The 24,630-nt window shown below is 40.7% G+C and overlaps 1 protein-coding gene across 5 annotated transcripts in view; it reads right to left on the reverse strand.

Moving 5' to 3' along the window:
- Nucleotides 1–19,480, reverse strand: part of MME (membrane metalloendopeptidase) — a 99,467-nt gene extending 79,987 nt beyond the window's left edge. Inside the window, exons 1-3 of one of the 5 annotated variants that reach the window (XM_045503198.1) lie at nt 19,272–19,480; nt 14,161–14,327; nt 13,395–13,430 (exon numbers count right to left, since the gene is read on the reverse strand). In XM_045503198.1, the coding sequence (XP_045359154.1) occupies nt 13,395–13,430; nt 14,161–14,317 (193 nt within the window). In that variant the 5' untranslated portion in view covers nt 14,318–14,327; nt 19,272–19,480. The other 4 variants (XM_045503199.1, XM_045503201.1, XM_045503202.1 and 1 more) reach the window with 4 other exon arrangements.
- Nucleotides 19,481–24,630: the final 5,150 nt, after the last annotated feature.

Here is a 24,630-nt window from a genome sequence, read left to right on the forward strand (position 1 = left end):
CAGTTGATCATTCCAGCATCAACTACCTTACCTCTTTAAACTGTCTGGACATTCTTCATTGTTTATTAAATATTAACGCCTTGCTCCATCTTCCCTTCCATGAAAGTTCTGCCATCTTCCCAGGTAACATCAGGGATTTTAGGGACCACCTCTGCTACTCTCCAGCTCTAGAATTTCTGAACTTTCTGAACTGTCATGACCTTCACCTCCACTCCACATGAGTACATGCATTTTGATGGTAACATCCTGAGGTTGCCATCACCCAGAACAGTTCTACCTTTGAAATCTTCGACTTGAGTAACCTATGTGCCGACCTTCTGATCCTTAGAAGGTTTTTCATTTGTTTATTCCCTCTATACCTGCTTTTGAACTTCACTGAGAACTCACCTCGCACCTACTCTATTTTCCCTTTGTGTTTATCTTCTATCCAGCCTACATTCTTAGTGCCATGATTTAAACCAACATCTCATCACAGTATTTCATTCCCTTGCTTCCTGCAAATAAGCCTACCCTGAATCTATCCAGCTGCCCTCCAACTATAGGCTAAGATATTTAGTAGTGTATTTTAGGCCCACCTGGGTGGCTCAGTCAGTTAAGAGCCTGACTTTGGCTCAGGTCATGATCTCACAGTTCGTGAGTTCAAGCCCCACATCGGGCCCTCTGCTGTCAGTGCACAGCCTGCTTTAGATCCTCTGTACCCTCCCCTCTCTCTGCCCCTGCCCCATTTGTGCTCTCTCTCAAAAATAAACATCAAAAAGTAATATATTTTACACATTGATTCATTGACCGTCTCCTTTTTTATTGTGAGCTTCTTGTAAGCCTGGACTTTGTGTTAAATACTTCTACATCCTCTGCAACCAGTGTAGTTCTCAATATCTGTTGAAGATATTGTCAGTGGTGCTGGAAAATCCCAAAACTACCTGGGTTAATGCCATTTCAAATAATGGCCTTAAGCTTCAACAGGGTTATCAATCCTGTGCACAGTCCTTCTGCATACATGGCCCTGGCTGGCCTTCCCTTCCCTTCTATACACTGCCCCTTTTCAGCCTCTGATACTCTTTCTCTGCCAGCTCAGGCCCAGCAGCAGACTATGCTTCTTACTTCACAGGGAAAACTGAAGTAACTGGATGATAACCAACACACCTTCCTATCCTTCCCAGCCTCCAAACATACTTGTATTCAAGCCATCGTTGCCTCCTCCCCCGGTAAGAGAGGAAGAGGGGGCTCTCCTCTGTCTCGGGAGTCCTACCACCTTTTCCCTGGATATAACCTCTCTTATGTCCCCAGAAACTAGACTTAGCAATTTTCCCACTTTCCACCTGAAACTTCAACTTCTTCCTCTGTGCTCCCATTTCTTATCAACCTCTCAGCTGCAGTAAACTCCAACAATCTTACTTTTTAACATACTCTCTTCCTTATGGTTTGGTGATTTTACACTTCCCTGGTTTTCCATTTACCTCCCTGACTCCTCCCCTTCTATCCCTTTTGGAAGTCTTCATTTCCTTCCTGGGAAATCTCAACCACACCCTCTGTATGCTGACGGTTCCTGAATCCTTATATCCAACCCTGACTTTGCCACATGGAAGACTTAGGAGTATCTCCAATCTACACTGTCTCGAAAGAGACTTTTCACTGCACATTAAAATCTATCCATTCTCTCCAACCTGTTACCAGTCAAACCCAGGCAACCATTAGTTCTCATCCCAGAGAAGTGGGCAGTAGCCTAGTTTCCTGCCCACAGCCATTCTTTAGTTACAGTTCTGATCAAGTCATGCTTCATTTGAAACCCTTCCTTCCATAACTTCTCTGGGCTATTAGTTAAAGGTAACATCCTGATAACATCCAGGTAACTTTACCATGGTCCACATGATCCAGCTCCTGCTCATCTCTGTGCCAACACTCAACACCTCCCCTCCTCATCCCCACTTTCGCATCCTCATACGCACCCTCTGTGCCTTAGCCCTACAGCTATTCCTTCAGTTCCTCAAAATTGTCAAGCTATCCCTCACACTTGGGATGCAAAAATGTTATTCCCTTGTATGTATGGGTAAATCTCTTCCTCCACCTCACCAGGTATGAGCTAAATAGGAGGCAAACCTCTGCTTAAAATCCTTCAGATCCTCCCTATAACATATTTATTTTCCATAAGCTTTAGGAGGAATTACAACCCATGTAGTATGTGAACTACCCCAATTAATTTTTCCAATATCATGTCTTGCTAGCCTGGTGCATTTTTCCAGCCATCATGAATCATGTGCAGGTCCTAAACTCAACTCAGCCTTTGCTTGCATGCTGCATCTAGCCTATGCACATGCTGTTCTCTCATCCACTGGTCTGGCAGTCTCTGACTATCCTTCAGAACTTAGTGGGTGACATTTCCTCTTGATAATGAGTTCCTGGCCCCATCACAGTCACTCGAGCTGCCCATTCCCATGACTTATCTGGTTCAGGTGTTCCTTTCTCAGAGTGCCTACAGCACAGTCTGCTTACTTCTGTCATAGCACTTACCCACACCATATGGTTATTTAGTTTATTGGTCTGTCATGCTGACTGGACTACCACTTTCCTGACGACAGGGGGTATCTGAGTTCATGGTCCTGAGTGTCTAGGAAAAGGCTCAGCATTTAGATGGTGCCCACTTAATGTTTTTGGAAAAAAATCAATAAACGAACAGAGGCATGGATAAACAAATGAATGGATGGATGAGGAAAGAAGTTGTCTTGTTCTCTGTGAAGACATCCCTATCCACATTTTTCCAGGGAAATTCAGGAGAACATTCCAGGTTCAACTTCTCCATTACCAGCAGATAAAAAGGCCAGTGCCTCACCCACTCTAACTGAGTTTTCAGTGGGTAGCACAGCCTGAAACTGCACCTGTTAAAGCAATTATTTGGTTAACATATATACTTCTTTTTAAAAATGCAAACATCCAGGTAATTCCTATATACCTTAATGTCAACTGATATACTTAAAATGCTTTTCTTCTGACCCCTAACAGAGACCACTCCATTGAAGGAACAAGAACTTTGTGTGTCAGGGAGGAGAGATGGTTTGGCATGGGTATATTTTTAAAGCTTCCCAAATTATCCCAATAAGCAGCCGTAGCTGAGAATCACTATTCTTCAGCACTTCTCAGACGTTATTGTGCACACTATTCTCCTGGGGACTACACTAAAAATGCAGCTGCAGATTCAATAGGTCTGAGGTGGGGCCTGAGAATTTGCACTTTTGCAAGTTTCCCAGCTGATGCCGATACTGATGCTGCCAGTCTGTGGGTCACACTTTGAACAGCAAGGATCTAGTTATTCTTATTGCCACAGGTCTCTGGTTTATTTACTTTTGGGGTCAGTGAGTGGCGAGGGAAGGGATAACAGAGAGAGTGTGCAAGGGCAAGCATGGTGTAACTATGGATTCAAATCAGTGTGCCTGATGGTAAGTTTTGTTCTATAGGAAATGTGGATCTAAGTGCCCATTTCTGATTGTGCACACTTTAACTTACTCACAGGCGGACCTGTCATACCTTGTGCCACGATAGAGCACAGAAGTCAAGGAAAATGTTAATAAGGGATGACAAATTATAGACTATATAGACTATATAGAACTATATAGAATATATAGACTATATAGAACATTCTCTCTCTCTCTCTCTCCTTCCCTCTCTTTTGACCATGCTTTCATCTCTAAAAATATGTTGATTGCTTTTTGGTTCTCAATAAATAGCCTAAAGAGGGCATCTGCAACTTGCATGAAAAAAAACACATTAAATGGAATATATCCGTGCATTATACCTACGGTGAATCTCCATGAAGGATGTGTCATGTGAAATGGGCTATCATTATTAGTCTTTGCTGTTTCTCTGTAAAATGAGACACTGTAATTCCAATTTTGTAGATAAGGAAAATAAAATGCAGAAAGCTAAACTGACTTAATTAAGATCACATGCTAACAACACAGGATGTGGCCAAAACTTGTATCTTTGCTCTCCCATGCTAAGTTGGCTTAGTGGAAAAAGGAGCAGTAATCTTTCAAAAGATTGTGCCTTAATTATTCATAACACTTGTATCTCTTTGAAATAAAGCTTACTATTTAACATTCTTTCTTCTACACATATCTACTGCTGGAATTTGTCTATGTTCTATTCATCCAATTATTAACCTATTGAAATGAATTCAAAGTGGCCTTACAGGGATACATAAATTAACTCATATACACTGGATGAGAAAGAAAAAAGAGGATAGGAATAATGCTAATGAATCAAATGGTATATAAAGAGGTCTTATAATTACAAGGTGAAAACAAATTTGACTCTTGACTTACTAGCAGTCAAGGTGAAACGGGACACATTTCACAGAACCCATATGTGAAACCAACACATTTTTTCCAAGAGCAGGATTATTTCCAAAAGCAAACTGCTTTGCGGTAGACCCCATATTCTGACTTTGTTTCAGAAATGGCTGGCCTACCTTGCCCTACGATATCAAATGCATCTCTGGCACCCTCTGAAAGCGAAACCCCCCGTGCATGCAAACAATGTTTCCAATGTCCAATTTTGAATTTTAACTTCCTACTTGATTTTCTGTTTCCATAGACTTTCGTCAATATTAGCCTAATACAATCCAATAATCGATACTCAAACTGAGAAGCTTGAGTTATTTAGTGAAGATTTGGTAGACACTTAAAAGGAAATGTAATCATTTTTAATTGCAAGAATGGGATTAAACACTTAATAGCAAGCAGAAGATCAAAATATAATTACTTAGAGGCGCCTGGGTGGCTCGGTAGGTTAAGCATCTGACTTCGGGTCCGGTCATGATCTCACAGTTCGTGGTTACAAGCCCCGCGTTGGGCTCTGTGCTGACAGCTCAGAGCCTGGAGCCTGCTTCAGATTCTGTGTCTCCCTCTCTCTCTGCCCCTCCCCTGCTCATGCTCTGTCTCTCTCTCTCTCAAAAATAAATAAATTAAAAGCAATGTTAAAAAATATAATGATTTATAGATGGACACTGGAGAGATAAAAAAAAGGGATGAGGGTGGTTTTGTTTTGTCTGTCAATGGCTTTATTAAGTTACAATTTGCATACCATAAAATTCAACCAACACTTTTTAATAAATTATCCAGTTGCACAAAACCATCACTGTAATCCAACTTTAGAATGTGTCCATTACCCAAAAGCCTCCCTAGGGTCCATTTGCTGCAATTCCTGCCCCACTCCCAGCCCCAGGCAATAGCTGTTCTGCCTTCTGCCTCTTTAATTTTGCCTTCTCTGAAAATTTCATGTAAGTGGAATTGTATAATATGCACGTTTTCGTGTCTGGTTTATTTCACTTAACAATGTCTGAGGTTCATGCATACCGTTGCATGTGTCATAGTTTGTTCCTTTTTATTGCTGTGTTGTATTCCCGTTTACAGCTATACCTTATTTTGTTCATTTACCTGTTGATAGACATTTGGGTTGTTTCCATGTTTTGGCTATTATGAATAATCCCATAATGAACAATCACACAGAAGTTCTTGTGAGGACATGTGCTTTCATTTCTTTTAGGGAAATACCTAGGTATGAAATTGCTGGTCATATGCAAAGAGTATGTTTAACTTTTTATGAAAATCGCCAAATGCTTTCCCAATTGGTTTTTAGATACTCACCTGGGAGGTACTGAGGTATTTTTCCATTCCCACCAACAATGTTTGATGTCTCCAGTCTCTATATCCTCACTAACACTTGATACTCTTTTTTTTTTTTAGTGTTTATTTATTTATTTTGAGAGAGAGAGAGAGAGCCCACGCAAGCAAGTATGAGTGAGCGGGAGAGGGGCAGAGAGTGAGGGAAGAGAATCCCAAACAGGTTCCATGCTGTTATCATTGAGCCCAATGAGGGGCTCAATCCCACAAACTGTGAGATCATGACCTGAGCTGGTACCAAGAATTGGATGCCTAATCAACTGAACTACCTGGGCGCCTTTATTTATTTATTTATTTATTTATTTATTTAATTTATTTATTTTTATTTTTTTAATTACAGCCTTTCTGATGGTTATAAGGTGAGGGTATGTTGAATAGAGAGAATATATCCTGGTTTTCAGTCAGTCAGTCATAGGATAAAAACTAGTTCCTTCCCCCCACCCCACGCGCCCCCCCCCCCCACCTCTACTGTATCTCCTTTTCTGAACAATCAGAGAGAATGAAATCTTTCAGGATTCAAGGGTTTGGGAACTGTCCTCTTATGAATTTTTAATTCTCTATTTTTCAATTTCCCTTAAATAATCTACTAATATTATCAACTTGATCTTCATATTATATCAAAGGCTTATTGGAAAGCACTTGCCACCCCACAGTTTGCTGAGGAACAGAACAAAGCAAGACCCTTGAACTACAGCCATACCTCTCACTCTGCAATGTTAAGTGAGTGCAAAGCCAGAGGCCTCATCCTAGCCAAAGCAGAGTTTATATCCACTCTCCTTTATATATAGGTGATGTTCACAGCTGTGAAACAAACCTTAGGATTCCAAATAAGCTTACCAGGCATTGCTAAATTTCCTTCCCTTTAACCATTTCATTCAACTTATCTATGTTTTCCATACCTTGGCCATGCATTAAGGAAAAAAAATAAAATAATGGTGTACCACTGCTTAAATTCTACCCAGAAGGTAAGAAAAATATGTTACATATGTTTGTTTTTATCACATAATTGATTCCCTTCTTGGAAAGGATTTGATTGACAGATGCTAATTTTGACCGGGGAAATGTTCAAGGAAGTACTGCTACACAATAGTCAGGAGAATGGTGTCGGGAAAGCTGCCCAAAGCAAACTGCCACATGCCACATTTACATGAACAAAGGTGTGTCTCAGCCAGCTTTCTACTAAGATACCTGCTAGCCGGAAGGATTTTTCTCAAACTTAATTACAAAATAAAATAGCCTCATCTCCTACTCCGAAAGGTTGCTACACACCTGGTAGCCCTGAAGAGTCAGTCTGCAGTCTTTCTTGTACTTATCTAGTTGTGCCATTTTTCTTCATGGAGGCTTCATGGGGTGTTAACAGGCAAGAAAGGAGAGACCGTGGCCAACAGTGAGAGACCTTTTCCTGCTGCTGCCAGGAAAAGGCCAGTTGGTGCCAAGATACTTCACCTAGGGCATTACCAGAATCTGACCCTTACAAAAATGAGCAGAAATTTGAAGGTTCATACTCTGAATGTGAATACATTATCTCACCATGCTGAATATATCTTTCAAGTGAACAGAATGCCTCCTTTCCTTCTATTAATAATTAAGTACTTATCAAAAGTTTGCTTGGTAGGAAAAAAAAAGTTTGCTTGGTGAGTAGAGATTTAAAGGAAAGGAAATGAATAGTTCTGAGAGATTTTATCCAAGGCTTGATGCTCCATGAACCTGTCTCTCGGTGTCTCTCGGGCTACCATGATTATGCAGTATACAACCTGCACAATTGTACAGACAGTCTTTCTCTCTCTCTTGTGCATTGTATTGCTCATGTATCTTAACTTGGCTTCTCCATCCCCCAAAGAGTCTAAGACAACACTGTTAATATTTGCTTCTTTAAGACCACTCAATTGCAGTTGTATTTGATGTACTAAAATCACTGATGAAGCCGCTCACTGTCCTCAGTAAAATAGCTGTTTTCTGGAGTGGAGAGATATTTGTTCTCCTCCTTCTCAGTCTGGATTTAATTATTTCAACTCTCCGAGAGTCATCTTATGCCTCTTAGCATTATGTTCTAGCAGGAGGGGAGGCAATCTGCTTTCATACAATGTAAAGACATTGGGTATTAAAAGTTTGATAGACTCCTAGTCTCCTTCGAGGCAACACGGAGGAATGGTCACCATTACAAGCTCCAGAATCAGGCTACCTGGGCTGGCATCCCAAGCCAAGTTTGTTCATTTATAAAAATAAGATATAATGGTACCTACCTCACAGGGTCATTGTAAGAATCAAACGTTATCGATAGATATAAACTGCTTATAATAGTGTCAGACAAATAACTCTTCAGTGTTAACTATTATTACTTTCCATTATTATCGTCTCTATTCTATTCTATTCTATTCTATTCTATTCTATTCTATTCTATTCTATTCCACTCTATTCTATTATTATTCTCCTATATTCTATTATTATACTCCCCTGTAAATCTATTTAACATTCCTTCCCCATACTCTATATCACACACCTCCATTTAGTAATAAAGCAGCAGCTTGGTGGGAAACGCTCGTGCATGTATGTATGTGCATATTTTAATTCCTTACCAATAGTCTGAAAATAAAGGAATGATGGAGGGTGTATTAGAAGTTCCCTCTCACTGCTATAACAAATTACCACAAACTTAATGGCTTAAAGCAGCACATATTTCCTGTCGTACAGTCCCAAGAAGGGTTGCCAGCACTGTACTCTGTCTGGATGCTGTAAGAGAGAACCGTTCCTTTCCCCTCCCAGCTTCTCGAGGCGGCACACATTTCTTGGCTTGGGGCTGTATCATTCCAACCTCTGCTTTCTGCACTGCTTTGGTCATATCCCTTTCTCTGATTCTACCCTTCTGCTCCCTTCCCCTTATAAGCATGCTTATGACTACATAAATACATCCAAATAATTCAGGATAATCTCCCCATTTCAAGATTCTTAAGTTAAATTTGCAAAGTCCTTCCCCCCCACCACCATATAAGGTAATATATTCACAGGATCCAGGGATAGGAAGTGGATATCTTTAGGGAGGCATTATTCCACCTACCACAATGGGAAAAGCACTGGATGATCTCTTGAGATCATTCAAGCCAGTGGTACCCAATTGGAGGTGGCTCTGATGTCCCAAGGGGACAATGGCAGTATCTGGAGACATTTTTTGGTTGTCACAGGTTGGGAAGGGAATGGTACTAGACATCTAGTGGGTAAGAGGTCAGGGATGTTGCTAAACATCTTATAATGCACAGGACGGCCTCCTCACCCCGACAAAGAATTATCCAGGCCAAAATGGCAACAGTGATGAAGCTGAGAAACCCTGATTTAAAGCATGTGATTCCTTGAAATCTTCCGAGCTAGTAAGGTTACAATACAATGGAAACCAGTTTCAGGATTTAGATGTATATGGAGAAGTTTGAGAAATCACAAGCAAGCTCTATAACTCCATGTTTTGACAATCTTATATAGTAAATAAGAGATGAATAACATTACTCATGCTTTAATAGTAGGGTTTTGAACACTACCTTAACTTGTTATTTGTTAAGTAGTGTTTCTTTTATTTTGGATTGGTATAATCTTTCATACTGGTGCATTTCATATACATGTAAATTATCTTTAAGTATGTATTATAAACATAATTTATGTATGTTATAAATATTAAAACTCATAGATTCTCAGATTTAAAGTACCTAACACCAAACAGATTTCAAGATGATCTACATTTTTGCCTTCGTATGACCTGATATCTATCCCTTGACTTGAAAGGATCAGAGAAGTACACTTGCTATGACATCCTCATCTATCAAGAGAAAGACATAAGTTAGAACCAACTTTTACTTAAAGTAAGCACCTTGGCTCTCAATACCTACTTTTCCAATTCTTATCAATCTCTGCACTCAGGGTTGAATTCTCCCAGTCTTTGTATGTATCTATTTTAATGCTTATTTATTTATTTTGAGAGAAAGAGAGATTTCAAGCAGGGGGAGGGGCAGAGAGAGAGAGGGAGAGAGAGAATCCCAAGAAGGCTCCATGTTATCAACACAGATCCCAACGCCGGACTCAAGGTCATGAACCATGAGATCATGATCTAAGCCGAAATCAAGAGTCAGACATTTAACTGACTGAGCCACTCAGGAGCCCCTCTCCCAGTCATTTTTTAAAAAATTTTTTCAATGTTTATTTATTTTTGAGAGAGAGAGAGAGAGACACAGAGTGTGAGAGGGGGAGGAGCAGAGAGAGAGACACACACAGAATCTAAAGCTGGCTACGTGCTCTGAGCTGTCAGAACAAAGCCTGACATGGGGCTCAAACCCATGAACCATGAGATCATGACCTGAACTGAAGTTGGACGTGTAACCAACTGAGTCACCCAGGCACCCCTCTCCCAGTCTTTTTAAAGCAATCTAGAAATTGTTGGTAGGAGACCTTATATTCTTTTCAACATCTTTTTTTTCCCCATGTTTCTTTTCCTTTCCATTCACTGCTCATTCATTTTTCTTTAATACTTTTTTCTGTCTAAGAATTCCCCTAGAATTTTGTTAATTTGCAGCAACTTTTTTTAAGTTTATTTATTTTGAGACAGACAAAGAGTGCGAGTGGGGGAGGGGCAGAGAAAGAGAGAGAATCTCAAGCAGGCTCTGTGCTGTCAGCACAGAACCCACGTGGGGCTCCAGCTCATGAAACCATGAGCCGAAATCAAGAGTCAGATGTTTAACCAACTGAGCCACCCAGGCGCCCCAATTTGAGCTGCTAAAAACAGTAGTTGTATCTTTTATGGCAGAAAAGGTTGACTAACAAGCAGGGAACTGTGGGTATATAAGTGGGCACGAGTGTGAATACTGTACCCATAAGGGTGAGTTTCAATCTTCATTTTTCCCCCCAGGAAGAACAGTAACTAGCAATATGAAAGTATTTTAACAGCTTGTAAACAAACAGAGCCAAATAAAGAAGATCACAGTTATTCAGCAACTTTGTTTACCACTGACACTATTTCTATTGTATACATTTCCCTGCCAAGGTACAATTCTATAAGGTGTTTTACATTGGGTATGATTTCTAAGCTACAATGAAAGGATACATGTTAAATATGTCTTAATGAATTGAGATTTCCCAAACACCACTTTAAGAAAAAAAAGCCAAAGTCCAATCCCTAAGCAGTAAATCACACCTAAGATTCCAGATTCCAGATATCACATTGCTAATAGGGGTAGGTACCACTAGATGAGCCTGCCCAGCCTCTCTATGTCTGCCTAGTTAAAAAATTCCATTTCTTCACAGTACCCAGGTAGCTCAGCCAGTTAAGCATCTGACTTCAGCTCAGGTCATGATCTCGACGTTCATGGGTTTGAGCCCCATGTCGGGCTCTATGCTGACAGCTCAGAGCCTGGAGCCTGCTTTGGATTCTGTGTCTCCCTCTCTCTGCCCCTCTCCCACTCTATCTGTCTCTCAAAAACGAACATTAAAACATTTTTTTAAATTCCATTTCTTTGTATTAAAATTAAAGAGAAAGAGAATGAGAGACTAAGTGTGAAAGAGAACCTATAGATTAAGAGACTTAGAAGACATGTCAAGTGTATTAAGGACAGAGAAACTTGGAGACAATTAGAGGTCAATACATAAGTGGGAGTTTCTCAAAACAGGATAAGAATGAGCATATAATAAAAGAAAATGGGGGATGAGCAAATGATAAATAACTTTGACAACGTGGGCACATACCAACTCTGGCACAGTGCCCCTGGACATCTCCCAGCCAAGGGATCTGTGCAGCCATTTTCTGGGGAACAAAGAAACTTCTTTTGTTTCTGGAAAGCCCTTGGATGGGCAAGTGACTGTTAGTATGTTGAGCAACCAGTGGCTAATGTCCAATCAAGCCTCCCTCCAGTCACCCACATCATATCTCAGTGGTCCTGTCAGTGCACATGAGATCCAGAGCAACTACAGCAATAAAAACATCAAAAAGCAATATACAGAAGAGCAAAGGACAAACATTCAGAACATTAAACTATCACCTAAAATCCCAAGATATTTTCCCATCATTATTTTGCAAAGGTCAATGCATAACAAAAACCCAGATAAAACCATCTAATAGGAAATGGTTCAAAATCATTTGGGACAGGTTATTTCTTAGAAGACATGTGAACATTAGAAAAGAGGTCTAGAATCTCCTGACAAAGGAGACAGGAGGTAAATAGTGTTCATATCCCAGGCTGTTGCACCCAGCTACCACCTTCTTCTTGTCAAATGCTCTTCTCTTTTTCACCACTCTCTAATTGATGTGACAGCTTATAACTCCACACACTTTCTCGGTTCCCTTCTCTGACTTTTCTTTTCCTTGTACTCTAACTCTTGATGTCCTCTTAAGTTCAGCCCTTGTAGCTCGTCTCCTTTTAAGAACCCAAATACCCCACAAGGCTTCACCTATCGCTCCTGGACAGATCCTAAATGACCCACACGAGAGATCTTCCTACACTCCATCTCTACCCTCTTGCCGTCTATACCCACTTGTGCATAACCCCTGGCTTAGACCCAACCTGTCCAAATCCATATTAATCACATCTCTCCCTTAAACAAATTTACTTCCAAACTTCTCTATTTCTGTGCACATGGTTACCATTTTCCTGAGTCCCGTAGATTTTAAAACTTGGGATCAGATCATTTTCTTTTTTTCTTTTTTTAAAGTTTATTTATTTATTTACAGGAAACGGGAGGGGCAGAGAGAGAGAGAATCCCAAGTAGGCTCCGTACCATCAGTGCAGAGCTGATGCGGGGCTCAAACTTACAAACCGTGAGATCATGACCCAAGCCAAAACCAAGAGTCGGACGCTTACCTGACTGAGCCACCCAGGTGCCCCAAAACTTGGCATTATTTTCAGATCATTCATATTCTTCACTTAGCAATACTGTTCCACTGAGTCATCCAATTCTCCCTTCATGTGGTCACAGGGCTCTCTCATACCACTCTAAGCTGCTCCTCAAGGCACCCCTCCATTACAGCAGCAGTCCCTACCTGCCCACCCTCTCTGGCTCATCACTTTTCACTGAACCTACCCAACCCTGCACTCCCAGAATCATTTTTCGGCTTTGCCTTACTGAATGATCTGTCCTGGAAAATATCCGTTTCTCCTTCATTACAACATCAAAGCTAACACATGCATTTCCAAAGCTCTCCATCACGTGGCCCTATCTATCAAGCCTATATATTCACTGTTTCTCAACAACATGATTGATTCCTGTTCTCTGTCCTTACTTGGAATTCCCTCTTCTATACCTGTACTTCTAACCCTTAGCCCATATCAAGGCCTCTCCCAAATCTCTCTTCTTCAACTGGCTTTACGGACCACACAACACTCCCTTCTTAGTTCACGCCCCTCTGATCACCTGCATCGAGAAGTCAACATGATGATAAGATGCTCTCACCATTTCAGTGTGTTGTCTTTCTCCAACTACCTGGCAAACTTCAAGAAGCTAGAGATACAGTCCTCTATCACCCTTACCACACACTCCAGAGCTGGAAAGAGCAAATTCTTTTTTAGAATAAACTAGCTAATCAATCTAGTACTTAAGTACTTTTGGATTTTCCTTGACTATAAACAAATGATCTATAATAAATAAAAGTATACACGAAGGAAATATAGAGATATTTGTCTATTAGCATTTGATTTTTAAATGTTAATACGTTACTTGCAAAACTATTCCATTTGAAAACCATCCTCTTACCTGATTTTATGCAGTCTGACGACTTGCAAATGCCATCTAGAAAAAGAAGGGAATATGCATAAATATCTGCAATGCGGGTTTGTAGTTTCTCCCTATATTCTGTTCTTTTAAAAACTGCCAATTAAATAATAAATTCCTTAAAGCAAGAACTAAAACCTGAGTATTGTATGTCATTGCCAATAGTTAGAAAGAACATAGAGAAATAAAATAGGTAAATCCTAAATTCAAACACTTTATTATGAAAAAAACCAATTTATTGTATCATCGCTACTCACTAAGCCCTAGATCTACTAAATTGAAATAATCAGTTGTTTTAGTACGGTAATCTTTTTTTTCCCCCTATTAAGGAACCAATCTTTTCTAATCCTTATTGTGAAAACTGCTAAGACTCAAATTAGACCTCTTAGATTCCTGTGAAGCCCTTTAGAATTTCAATGACACAACAAATTTCACTAATTGAAGCTGGCCACAAAATGGTGTATACTTTAATCAAATAAAATTATACACTAGAATCCTTATAAAATAAGCATGAGTGCACTAAATATACTTGGCAATTAATAACTTAGCTCAAACATAAAAGACATTGTACTTTAGTCAGAGTTAACTGTTTCGACATATTGATGTTACATTTTATGAAGAAATCTTTATACCACCATCCTTAAGTATCTCTCTCCATAACACATTCGCTTGGTAGACGGAAAAGGCGTAAGATGAAGATTTCACTCTCTTGTGCATTTTTGTGTGCACAGGTATGGGAGTCACTCACCATCATAGGTTGCATAGAGTGCGATCATCGTCACGGCGATGATGGTAAGGAGCAGGACAAGGACGGAGAGACTGATCTCCAGTGAGGTCCATCGTTGTTTCTTTGGCCTTGGAGTGTTGATATCAGTTATATCCATCTGACTTTCTGATTTGCCCATCACCTAAAATCTGGAAAAAAAAATTTTGTTAAGCCTTTAAATACTACCAACAACAAACTAATACATAGATAAAAAGAAGAGAAAATGTATGTACAACTTTCCAAATGCTAATGTGGCTAGATAAAAGTAAATGACTAATTACTTTTAAGTAAGAAATCAAGTTCTGCTGTTGTTGAAAGTCAGAATCTTGATTCTGAAAACAGAGTATAGAGCCAACGAATTTGACATGATCAGTCCCAATTTTTTTTTTAAATAACAGTAAAGATCCAAACAAAATTAGACAAGAAGACTTAGCTAAATACTCACATAAGATTCCTATGGCAGTTCATAAGCAAATAATTGCTGTACCATCATAAAGCAAAGTTTTAAACTCACCCTTCTGAACTTTGGACAACGTCAAAGGTGAATTTTATATCTTGCTCCAATGGTTTCCTTCATAAGCATGGAAATCAATGACTAATACTTTGAGGTTTTGACTAAGCAGTAATTTGAAACATGAATACAGATAAAAACAAAAAGGAACAAACACTTGTGATAGCTTATTTTTAGTCTTTTTTTTTTTTTAATGTTTTATTTATTTTTGAGACAGACGGGGACAGAGCATGAGCAGGGGAGGGGCAGAGAGAGAGGGAGACACGGAATCTGAAGCAGGCTCTGACAGCTCAGAGCCTGACGCGGGGCTCGAACTCACGAACTGTGAGATCATGACCTGAACCGCAGTAGGACGCTTAACCGACTGAGCCACCCAGGCACCCCTTGTTTTTAGTCTTAAAAACAACTTTTATTTTTACAAGCTCAAAATTACAGCTACTGCTGATGTGGGTATCTATTAACTGGTTAGACAACATTCTGATGGTCAGTCAGTGAACCAAAAGTTAGTGGTTTACACCCAGAGATAGCTGTTAACCTTAATCACTGTTTCTTCGTGCGACTGAAGAAGAAAAAAATATATGCATTAAAAAACTCTCTTTGCAGGTCAGGGTAACAATTGTTAAGATACTTACTTAACTTATATTTAAATTAATATTAATACTTCTAATAATAGCTGACATTTGTTGAGTGCTTCCCGTGTGTCAGTCACTAGTTCTTAGTGCTTTACCTGTGCTGATTATTTTAATCTTTGTAAGGTGGGTATTAATATTCCAATTCTATACTTTAGGAAACCGAGGCACATAAAACTCAGAGAACTTTCCCCACTACAAAACTAGTAAATGTTCTTTACAGAAAACACATTTGGTCATTGTTTGAAATAAAAATATATCATATCATCACACAATAAAAACTATTTTAGATCTTATTGCAGAAGTTTTGGGAAGGGGGAGGGAAGTTAAGGGGATGAAAACCTAAATATTAAATTTCATTAGGTTTCTTTTAGAGCCCTCGTGGTTCTTTATTTACCATTCACCAAAGCTCCAACTTCAATTTTTCTGCATGACTGTAGAAAAGGGCATCATAAACTAACAGATTAGCTGTTTATAACTTTATACAAATTAAGCATATAACTTAGTTCCTAGATGAAGTGACTCCTCAGAAATACTCTTAAAGGTCTTTGTTGAACACCCACAATTTGCCTGATGGTTATGTTTTGTGGAAACTGAGGCACAGGATAAAGTAGAAAATGGATTCTACATTTGAAGTGTGGACTGGGAGATCCCACTGATAGCTAGGAATTTAATCTCCCCAGTGAGTTATTAATAAGTGAACCACAGCTGGACTTTAGAGTTCTGGATACAAAGTCTTAAGCACGCCGTCCTCTTGATTACAGGAGGCTATAACCAAGGACAGACTATCAAATAAAAATATTTTATTAGACCATGAAAACTGTGTCTGCTCAATAAAAGTGGGATGTAATGTACCTGAATGTTAAAATGTCTTACTTAATGGTTATGTAACTCATGTTGGCTTAGTCTCACAGACCCTGGGGTTATGATATGGAATTGCATTGATCGTGGCCCTTGGAGTTTTAATACGGATGGTGATTGGGGAAAGAAAAGATGGGACCAAATTTAATACTTGGACATCATTCAGAGAGGTAAACAATAAAAAGAATAATTTTCCCAGTTTCCCCAGAAGAATTCAAGAGTGGCGTAAACAGCATCTGAATATTAATCACATTTGCCTTTCATGAGCATTTGTCTTCCTGCTCTAATATTTCAGAAGACAATCTAGCCAAGTTTCCCTGAAATAATACGATCCACTTCTCATTAAAAAAAATTTTTTTTTAACATTTATTTATTATTGCGAGACCGAGAGACACAGAGCGTGAGCAGGGGAGGAGCAGAGAGAGGGGGAGACACAGAATCTGAAATAAGCTCCAGGCTCTGAGCTGTCAGCACAGAGCCCAGCATGGGGCTCGAACCCACAAACTGTGAGATCATGACCTGAGCCGAAGTCGGTCGCCCAACCAACTGAGCCACCCAGGCACCCTGATCCACTTCTCATTTTAGTTCTCTCTGAGAAACAACAATCAGTTTCTGTAGTAAAACTTAGGGCCAGGAACCAGGGTAGCCACAGGGTTAAATTAAAGGTGCTCTTTGGCTCCACCAGGCTTCCAACTTCAGAAAACTGGTAGGCAGGCATGTCTTTCTCCCGTCTAGGTTACTTTTCCCTCACTTCTCCTTACCCTTGAGACTGGGGTACAGAGGCAGCTGGGCTTTTAATGGGTCTGCACCTAAGACTGCATAAATTGTTACAGGGAAATAAAGGCAGTGACTACAGCTGTTAGCCCTTTTACCTGCATCAAAAGAATATCATCTTTGAATCACCTGCACACCCTCCATCTGCCCCTCTTGTAAACACGCTGATTTTTTTTTTTTTTTTTTTTTTTTTTTTTTTTTTTGTCTTTTGCTCCTAAGTAGCAATTTTGAACAGCACTGAGCAAAAGGAGAAATGATACAAGTTTAACTTCCTGGTTAACTCTGCCATTCATTTCCAGACACTTCTGGTGGATTCACTATGTTCCTATAAGAAAACAGGAGCCAGAATCTTGAACACCAAGATGAATCACCAACCCCCTAGATACAGAATATTCAAGTCAACTACACCCAACCCCATTTTAGAGAAGGGAGGGAAGAGGGCAAAAGGATACAAAAAAAATTATAAAGTTGATACTTATAGTTCCATATAAAGCAGGATATGCCCCCCACCCCAAAATACCTACATGTTTAAAATAGTACATCTCAATTGGAGATATGGTCAGAAAGTTTCAACCAAAAAGGAGACACTTCCAGAGGAGAGAACAGAGAATTAGGAGATATAACCCAACAAGAAATCTGCCAACTTCAGCTAAATAACATTACCAAAAGAATGATTATTTTGCTTAAGTAGAAACAGCATTCCAAAGCAATATAAAGCAGCAATTCTTACACCAGTTGAGAATAGAGTCAAATCAACCTCCAGGATAACTGCTTTGTTAAAGGGAAGTCTATAAACCAAAGCGATTTTCATCTTCACAGCACTTTCCCACATTAGCATTTCTGCAAGTCCCTGAGGGTACACTATTAAAACAATCTTGTGTTATGGAAACTGAGGCACAGGAAGCAGGAGAGACAGGTTGCACATTTAGGCTGTAGCTGCGGAGGCTGAAGAGGCAGGTCAAGAGAGAAACCATCTCCTTTTTTCCCAGGACATTACTGTATAGGTATTCCCGGGGGTCTGGACACAAAGTAACAACCACATCACTACCATATGCCGTGCAGCTATTCAACAGAAGTCACAGCAGCGAGTTCAAGAAAGTACCGGACAAATTTTTGTAACTGCTGGGGCCCAGAAATAATGCAAGAGTGAAGACGCTGCAAGCCTCCAAAGCCGGCCTGCCGATTGGCAGCTCCCCAATGCTGACACTGCACGTCAGGTACTACTTTCCAGTTTAATAAAATTACCATTTGCATCACCTATGGGGGAGGAACAGACTCAATCAAGTGGCTAAAGAGGAACGTTTGGTTGCAATTACCCTTATTTTCGAATAATACAAATACACTGAGGCCAATGAGGTAAGAAAACTTTCACCTACCTAGGAACTCCCCCCTGCTCCCGCCAACCAACCCTCTGTGATTTAAGCACGCTATCAGCATAAATTATATAATAGCAAGCTAAGGTTAAGGCAAGATGAAGAGCTAGGGTAATGAAAGGATCTTCAGGTTAGGAAAAGTAAAAACAGAAAAGTGAGTTACAAATGAGAAAATCCAATAGAAACCAAAATGAAAACAAACCTTGCTTAAAAAAAAAAAAAAAAAAAAAATCCGTGTCTGTACCGCGGAATGGCAAATTCCCAGCCCCCAGATCAGACCCCCTGCAATTTGATAGCGCTGATCCCGGCAACCAAACATAACTCCCCGAGGCAGAGGCTGCAGGGAGCTGTGGAAATGAACCCGAAGACTCGACCCCACATCACTCGCAGACCCCTCCTCCAGGTCACCCTCTTTGCCCCTTCCCTCACTCTTCGAGTCCCAGATGCGGCACCTTCCCAGGGCACGCCTCCCTCGCCCACGGCCGCGGGGTCCCGGGCGCTCGATTGCGCCGGAGCCGAGCCGCTGCCCCTGCTCCGTGCGCCTCCCGGGCGGCCGCTGCCCTCGGTCGGCTGTGCCCGCCCCGTGCCCGTCCCACCGGCTCCCACCGCCCGTGCTCTCGCGCCCTTCGGACCCTTCTCCCCAGCTCCCAGGTGCGGGCTCGCTCTCCCAGGACTCACCAGTGGGATTCGGGAGAAGTTGGAGGCTGCTGAGCAGACACATCCCGACCAATGAGCGCACGGGGCCGGGCGTGGGGAGCCCCGCCGAGCGCCGGTCGGTCCGTGCGTCCGCCCCAGCGCGCCCCGAGCGGCGCGGGCTCCGGGCGGCGGGCGGCGGCGCCGCCGAGCGAGGCCGGACTCGGGGGAGGTTCCGGCCCCGCGGCGGCCCGGGCTGGAGGAGCGAGGGGGAACCAGGCATCCCTCGGACCCGCACCCGGAGGGACTCACCGTGGCCTCTCAGCGGATCCCGCGCCGGGAGTTGGGCGGCTGCTCCCGCCTGCGCGCGGTCAAGCTTCGCCACTTGCACATCTCCGCGCCCCGCGCGTCTCGGCGCTTTCACCCCCCCCCGTCCCCCCCCCGCCGCAGGACGAGCGAGAGGAGCAGTTCCCTGGGTGACCTGAAGGTTTCCGCTAGGTCTCCCGAACCCTGTCACATCGTGTGTGGGGGCCGGGTGTGCGTGCGTGCGAGAAAGCCCCCCCACCTCACCCTTCCCAAAAGGGCTTTGCCAAACATTCTTGGAATTGCTTAGCGTCGGGGCTTTCAAGAAAACAATGCATCGCCTCTTCGAGAATGTGTAGTGCTGATGAAGGTTCTGTTGCTCTCCCTAGTCAACCTGAGACCAAAATGATTCTCTTCTCACATTCTTCTTTCGCTCTCCTTCTCCTCCCTCCATCCCAGCTTCCTTCCTTTCCTATTTGTTTTGTTCTGTCCCTTCCCTTTTTTGTTTCCTTTCTTTCTTGACCCCTCTCCCTTTTCCTTCTTCCCGTCTTTCTCCTCCTCTCTCCTCTTTCTTCTCTTCCTTTCTTTTTCTTGGTCAGACCAAAATGATGTCAAGAGCTATATTCTGTATTGAAACTCCCCACTCCCACCTCCTGACTCTTGGGAATCTAGTGATGTGTATATCCAAAGGCTTGGGGACCGGGAGCGAGAGAGGCACAGAAAATAAGCGAAGGTGTGTCTGCCTTCTAAAATTAGCTATAATGTGTCTGGACCCTTCTCGTTTTCATGGAGCCAGGTAGCAGCACAGCATTCTCATGTAAGACATGCGATTCCCCCTCAAGGAAGTTTAAAAAAAATACTTTTTGCACAAAGGCGATTTCTTTATAAAAGCTACCTTCAGCAGCTCTAAGTGTCAAGGAGCTCGGAAGAACTAGACCTCCCATATTGGTGTGGTTTGGGGGTTTGGGGGTTTTGTTTTGCTTACATGATTTTTAGTTCAATTATTCAATGCCGTAGCTTCAACAGTGTCCTTTTCCTTTTTCAAATCATGTCTCATTGCAAACACAGACACACACACACACCCTGAGGAAGTCATACTGAAATACAGGTGACTTTTGCTGAACTCGCAATTATCTGTTTTTGACATCCAGTAACTGACAGATTTTACATTCTTTACGTGGTAGACCTGAAAGGCAAGGAGAAATAGTAATACTTGCTAATGAAATAGTAAGTGGGATACAATGTAGAGACACTTTTTAAGAAGTTAAAATAATTATTAAATAACTAGATTAATATACATCAATCTAATATATAGGCTTCAAAAGAATTCTCTCCATATCTCTATGCTTTACTCTTGTCTGGTTCACGTGTTACACACCACTTAATCCTCATGACAACCCTGAAATATGGATGTAATTGCCCCATAAATGAGCATAAGGAGCTTGGCCAAGTTAAAACTACTGGGAACTGTTTCAACTGGAATATGAACCCAGTTCATTTTTTTTTAAGATCTGATTTTTAAGTAATCTCTGCACCCAATGTGGGGGTTGGGGATTGAACTTACAAACCCCAAGATCAAGAGTCTCCTGTTCTACCAACTGAGCCAGCCAGGAGCCCCTGAGTCTAGTTCATTTTTGATTCAAATGCTGAGTTACAGTTCTCCTCATTTTACAGAAAGGACTGAAGCATAGGTAGTGATTTACTAAAATTCATTGTGTGAGAAATCTTGTTCTTCTAACACTCTAGTGCTTAATTTTTATTACTTTTCAGCTAAATTACCAAAATGTTATTTCAACCTTACATAATCAACAATGAACTACAAGCAGTTAGAAAAGTCCTTTTTTTTTTTTTTCCCATGTAGCCAGGCCTCAGTTTCTTCACAGGGAGCCCCATGTATTAAAAATGTAATATGTTTCTTCTGATTAACATAATAATGAATATGGGGGGGTGCCTGGCCAGAATAATCCCCAAATTTGCATACCAACAGAAAATGCAACTTAAATTCATGCCTGATCTTAACATTTCCATTTAAACTTTTCAAGCTATATTTTGTTTTCCAATTTGCACAAAAATTTTAAACAGAAAAAGGTTCTTTTTGGAAGGTAATAGAATACCCTCGCAGTTCAGGAATATCTAATTACCAGTAGAAAATAAGACAATCTGGTTTGTGTATAGTGCCTCTAAACTTATAGCTGGAAGTTGAAAATAAAGGTAATTCATTTAAATTCTTTTAAAAATTAAAGATTTGTTAATGAGAACTTTTCAGACTATTCAGTGATAAGCATATATCATAGTTTTAGTTCTGTCTTGTCGCAAGAGGAGAACATTGCAGGAAGCCAATTCAAAGATCCACTTTTAGTGGTAGGGGTATTTTACAGGGGAAGAAAAATGAAAAGAGAATATACAGAAAAAGAAAAAAGGTATAGTTAAAGTTGTTTTTAGACTCTCTTTCAGCTGATAGTCAAGAAGGTGTGTTTCCCACAAGTCTTAATCTCATTAAAGTTTACCAAAATTTAAGGGTTTCATCAGGAATGCTAAATCTCTTCCTAGAAGGAGGTTAAACAAGTTTAAGAAGATTTCTCTTTTGAAGGATCTAATAAAGAAAGAGTCCCCAGGTTAGGAAACTCAGAAAACCTGAGACTTATAGAGGTTGTACAAGGTCATGCAATTTAGTGGGTTATAGAGATGGACCAGAAAGTAGTCCTCCGGGCTACCATGCATAAGTTATTAACAGTGGAATGATGCGTTGGTTCCAACAAGTTACAGAGTAGATCCTTAAAAGCTGTCCCTGTACACAACACTTACAAACGCTTGATACAGTATTTTTTAAAGGCCCTTTAAATGCACCACTGAGCCAGCAAGAAAGTGAAGGAAACGCCAAGATTAAAGGCATGAATTCAGAAAGTCTTGTAAGTGTTAAAGGTGGTGCTGTCCGGGGGTGGCTACCCGTCTGCAGCCTCACCAAACCTACGGTTGCATTTGTAACAGGACTTGTAAGTGCCAGGGACTTCTTAGAGAGCAAGGTGAAAAGTCAAGTCAGAGATTCCTACTTAAAACTGAGGCCACTGAAAAGAAACATCTGCAGTGCAAAGGTGAACTAGAAAAAGAAAAAACAAAACTCAAACGCCATTCACATTCCCTCCCTTCCCTCCCTACCCCAAACCAAAATATGTTTGCTTTTTTCAGCCTTGACTCTGGCAGGTAAATTTACACCAAAAAGCTACTGGTGAATCATAATCAGATGGATAGTAGGGCTAGCTAGGATTTAAACGAATTCTGTGGCCTGAAAATTCCCAAGTTAAAAGTTTGTAGTAAAGTGGTTCCAGCTAGACTATACCAAACAAAAATTGAAAGAATTATTATCACTCAGCTCTCACTAAAGGAACTTACTGAGAATACATTTATAAAACAAAATGATACTGAAGTAGGAAAGCAGAAAGGGCTCCATTTTATTTATTTATTTATTTATTTATTTATTTATTTATTTATTTTCAATTTTTTACTTTATTATTTTTTTTAAATACAATTTTTATTGTCAAGTTAGCTAACATACAGTGTATATAGTATGCTCTTGATTTCAGGAGTAGATTCCCATGATTCCTCGCTTACCATTTTAGAAAGGTTCCATCTTTAGTGTTTTTTTGCTAGGCTCCATTTATTCATATTCCATATTTACCTCTGAATAAGCCAAAGAAGCTATGTTCCCACTTCAAGGGGGAAAAAGAAAGTTAATTGTTCTCTGAATTTTGTCCTAGGCCTCAAACACCTAATAACGCTTAAGAAGAACCAGATCCCAAATATGTTCCAGAACGTTAGCTTCAAACAAACCTCAGCTGATATTGGCATCAATACCCCTACCTTCAGTAATTCATGGAATAACACCTATTGTTCACCTGACACTCACCTCTGATTGGACCCAACCATGGACTCCTGAAGATATACATCCCCTACACTCTTGTCCAAGATAAACCCCAAGCCCCAAGCAATGATGAGACTCATTCTCCTTTTCTTTGGGGGTCGCCCAGATATTCTGTCTACTATTCTCTGTCACTCGCCCTATTCAATAAAGTCTGTTTTCATTTTCTCCAGCTTGCATTTGATTTCTATCTTGTGTGAAGCCAAGGACCCTCTTGACTGGGTTCTTGGACTCAGCTTGCCTGCATCAATACTAGATAGATAAGTTATTTAAAGGAGTGATAAGCAAAGAATATAGTAACAATGTAAGAAAATCTAAGTAAACATTGACTTAAAAAAATGTCTGGGTATACAGATGGCCAATAGACACATGAAAAGGTGTTCAGCATCACTCACCATCAGGAAAATGCAAATCAAAACTACAATGGGATATCATCTCACACCTATCAGAATGGCTAAAATCAGCAACACAAGAAATGACAGGTGTTGGCAAGGATGTGGAGAAAAGGGAACACTTAGGCACTGTTGGTGGGAATGCAAACTGGTGCAGCTACTCTGGAAAGTAGTATGGAGTTTACTCAAAAAGTTAAAAATAGGGGCACCTGGGTGGCTCAGTCGGTTAAGCGTCCTACTCTTGATCTCTGCTCAGGTCATGATCTCTCAGTTCATGGGATCGAGCCCTACATTGAGCTCTGTCCTGACAGTGTGGAGCCTGCTTAGGATTCTCTCTCTGCCTCTCTCTTTGCCCCTCCCCGCCTCAAAATAGATAAATAAGTTTTTTCTTAAAGCTAAAAGTAGAACTACTCTATAATCCAGCAATTACACTACTAGGTACTTACCCAAAAACTACAAAAATACTAATTCAAAGGGATACATGCATCCCAATGTTTTTTGTTTTTTTTTTTTAATTTTTTTTAAATGTTTATTTATTTTTGAAGGAGAGAGAGACAAAGTGTGAATGGGGGAGGGGCAAAGAGAGAGGGAGACACAGAATCCGAAGCAGGCTCCAGGCTCTGAGCTGTCAGCACAGAGCTTGATGCAGGGCTTGAACTCACAAACTGTGAGATTGTGACCTGAGCCAAAGTTGGACACTCAACCAACTGAGCCACCCAGGCACCCCCATGCATCCCAAAGTTTATAGCAGCATTATCTACAATAGACAAACTATGGAAAAAGCCCAAATGTCCATTGGCTGGAATATTAATCAGTGATAAAAAGGAATGACATCTTGCCATTTGTAACAACATGGATGGATCTAGAGAGTATTATGCTAAGTGAAATAAGTCAGTCAAAAAAAGACAAATACAATATGATTTCACTCATATGTGGAATTAAGCAACAAAACAAAGGAGCATAGGGAAAACAAAGAGAGAAGCAAACCAAGAAACAGACTCTTAACTGTAGATAACAAACTGATGGTTACCAGAGAGGAGGGGGGTGGAGGGATGGATGA

The sequence above is a fragment of the Leopardus geoffroyi genome, chromosome C2 (assembly GCF_018350155.1).
Source record: "Leopardus geoffroyi isolate Oge1 chromosome C2, O.geoffroyi_Oge1_pat1.0, whole genome shotgun sequence".
Classification (NCBI taxonomy): domain Eukaryota; kingdom Metazoa; phylum Chordata; class Mammalia; order Carnivora; family Felidae; genus Leopardus; species Leopardus geoffroyi.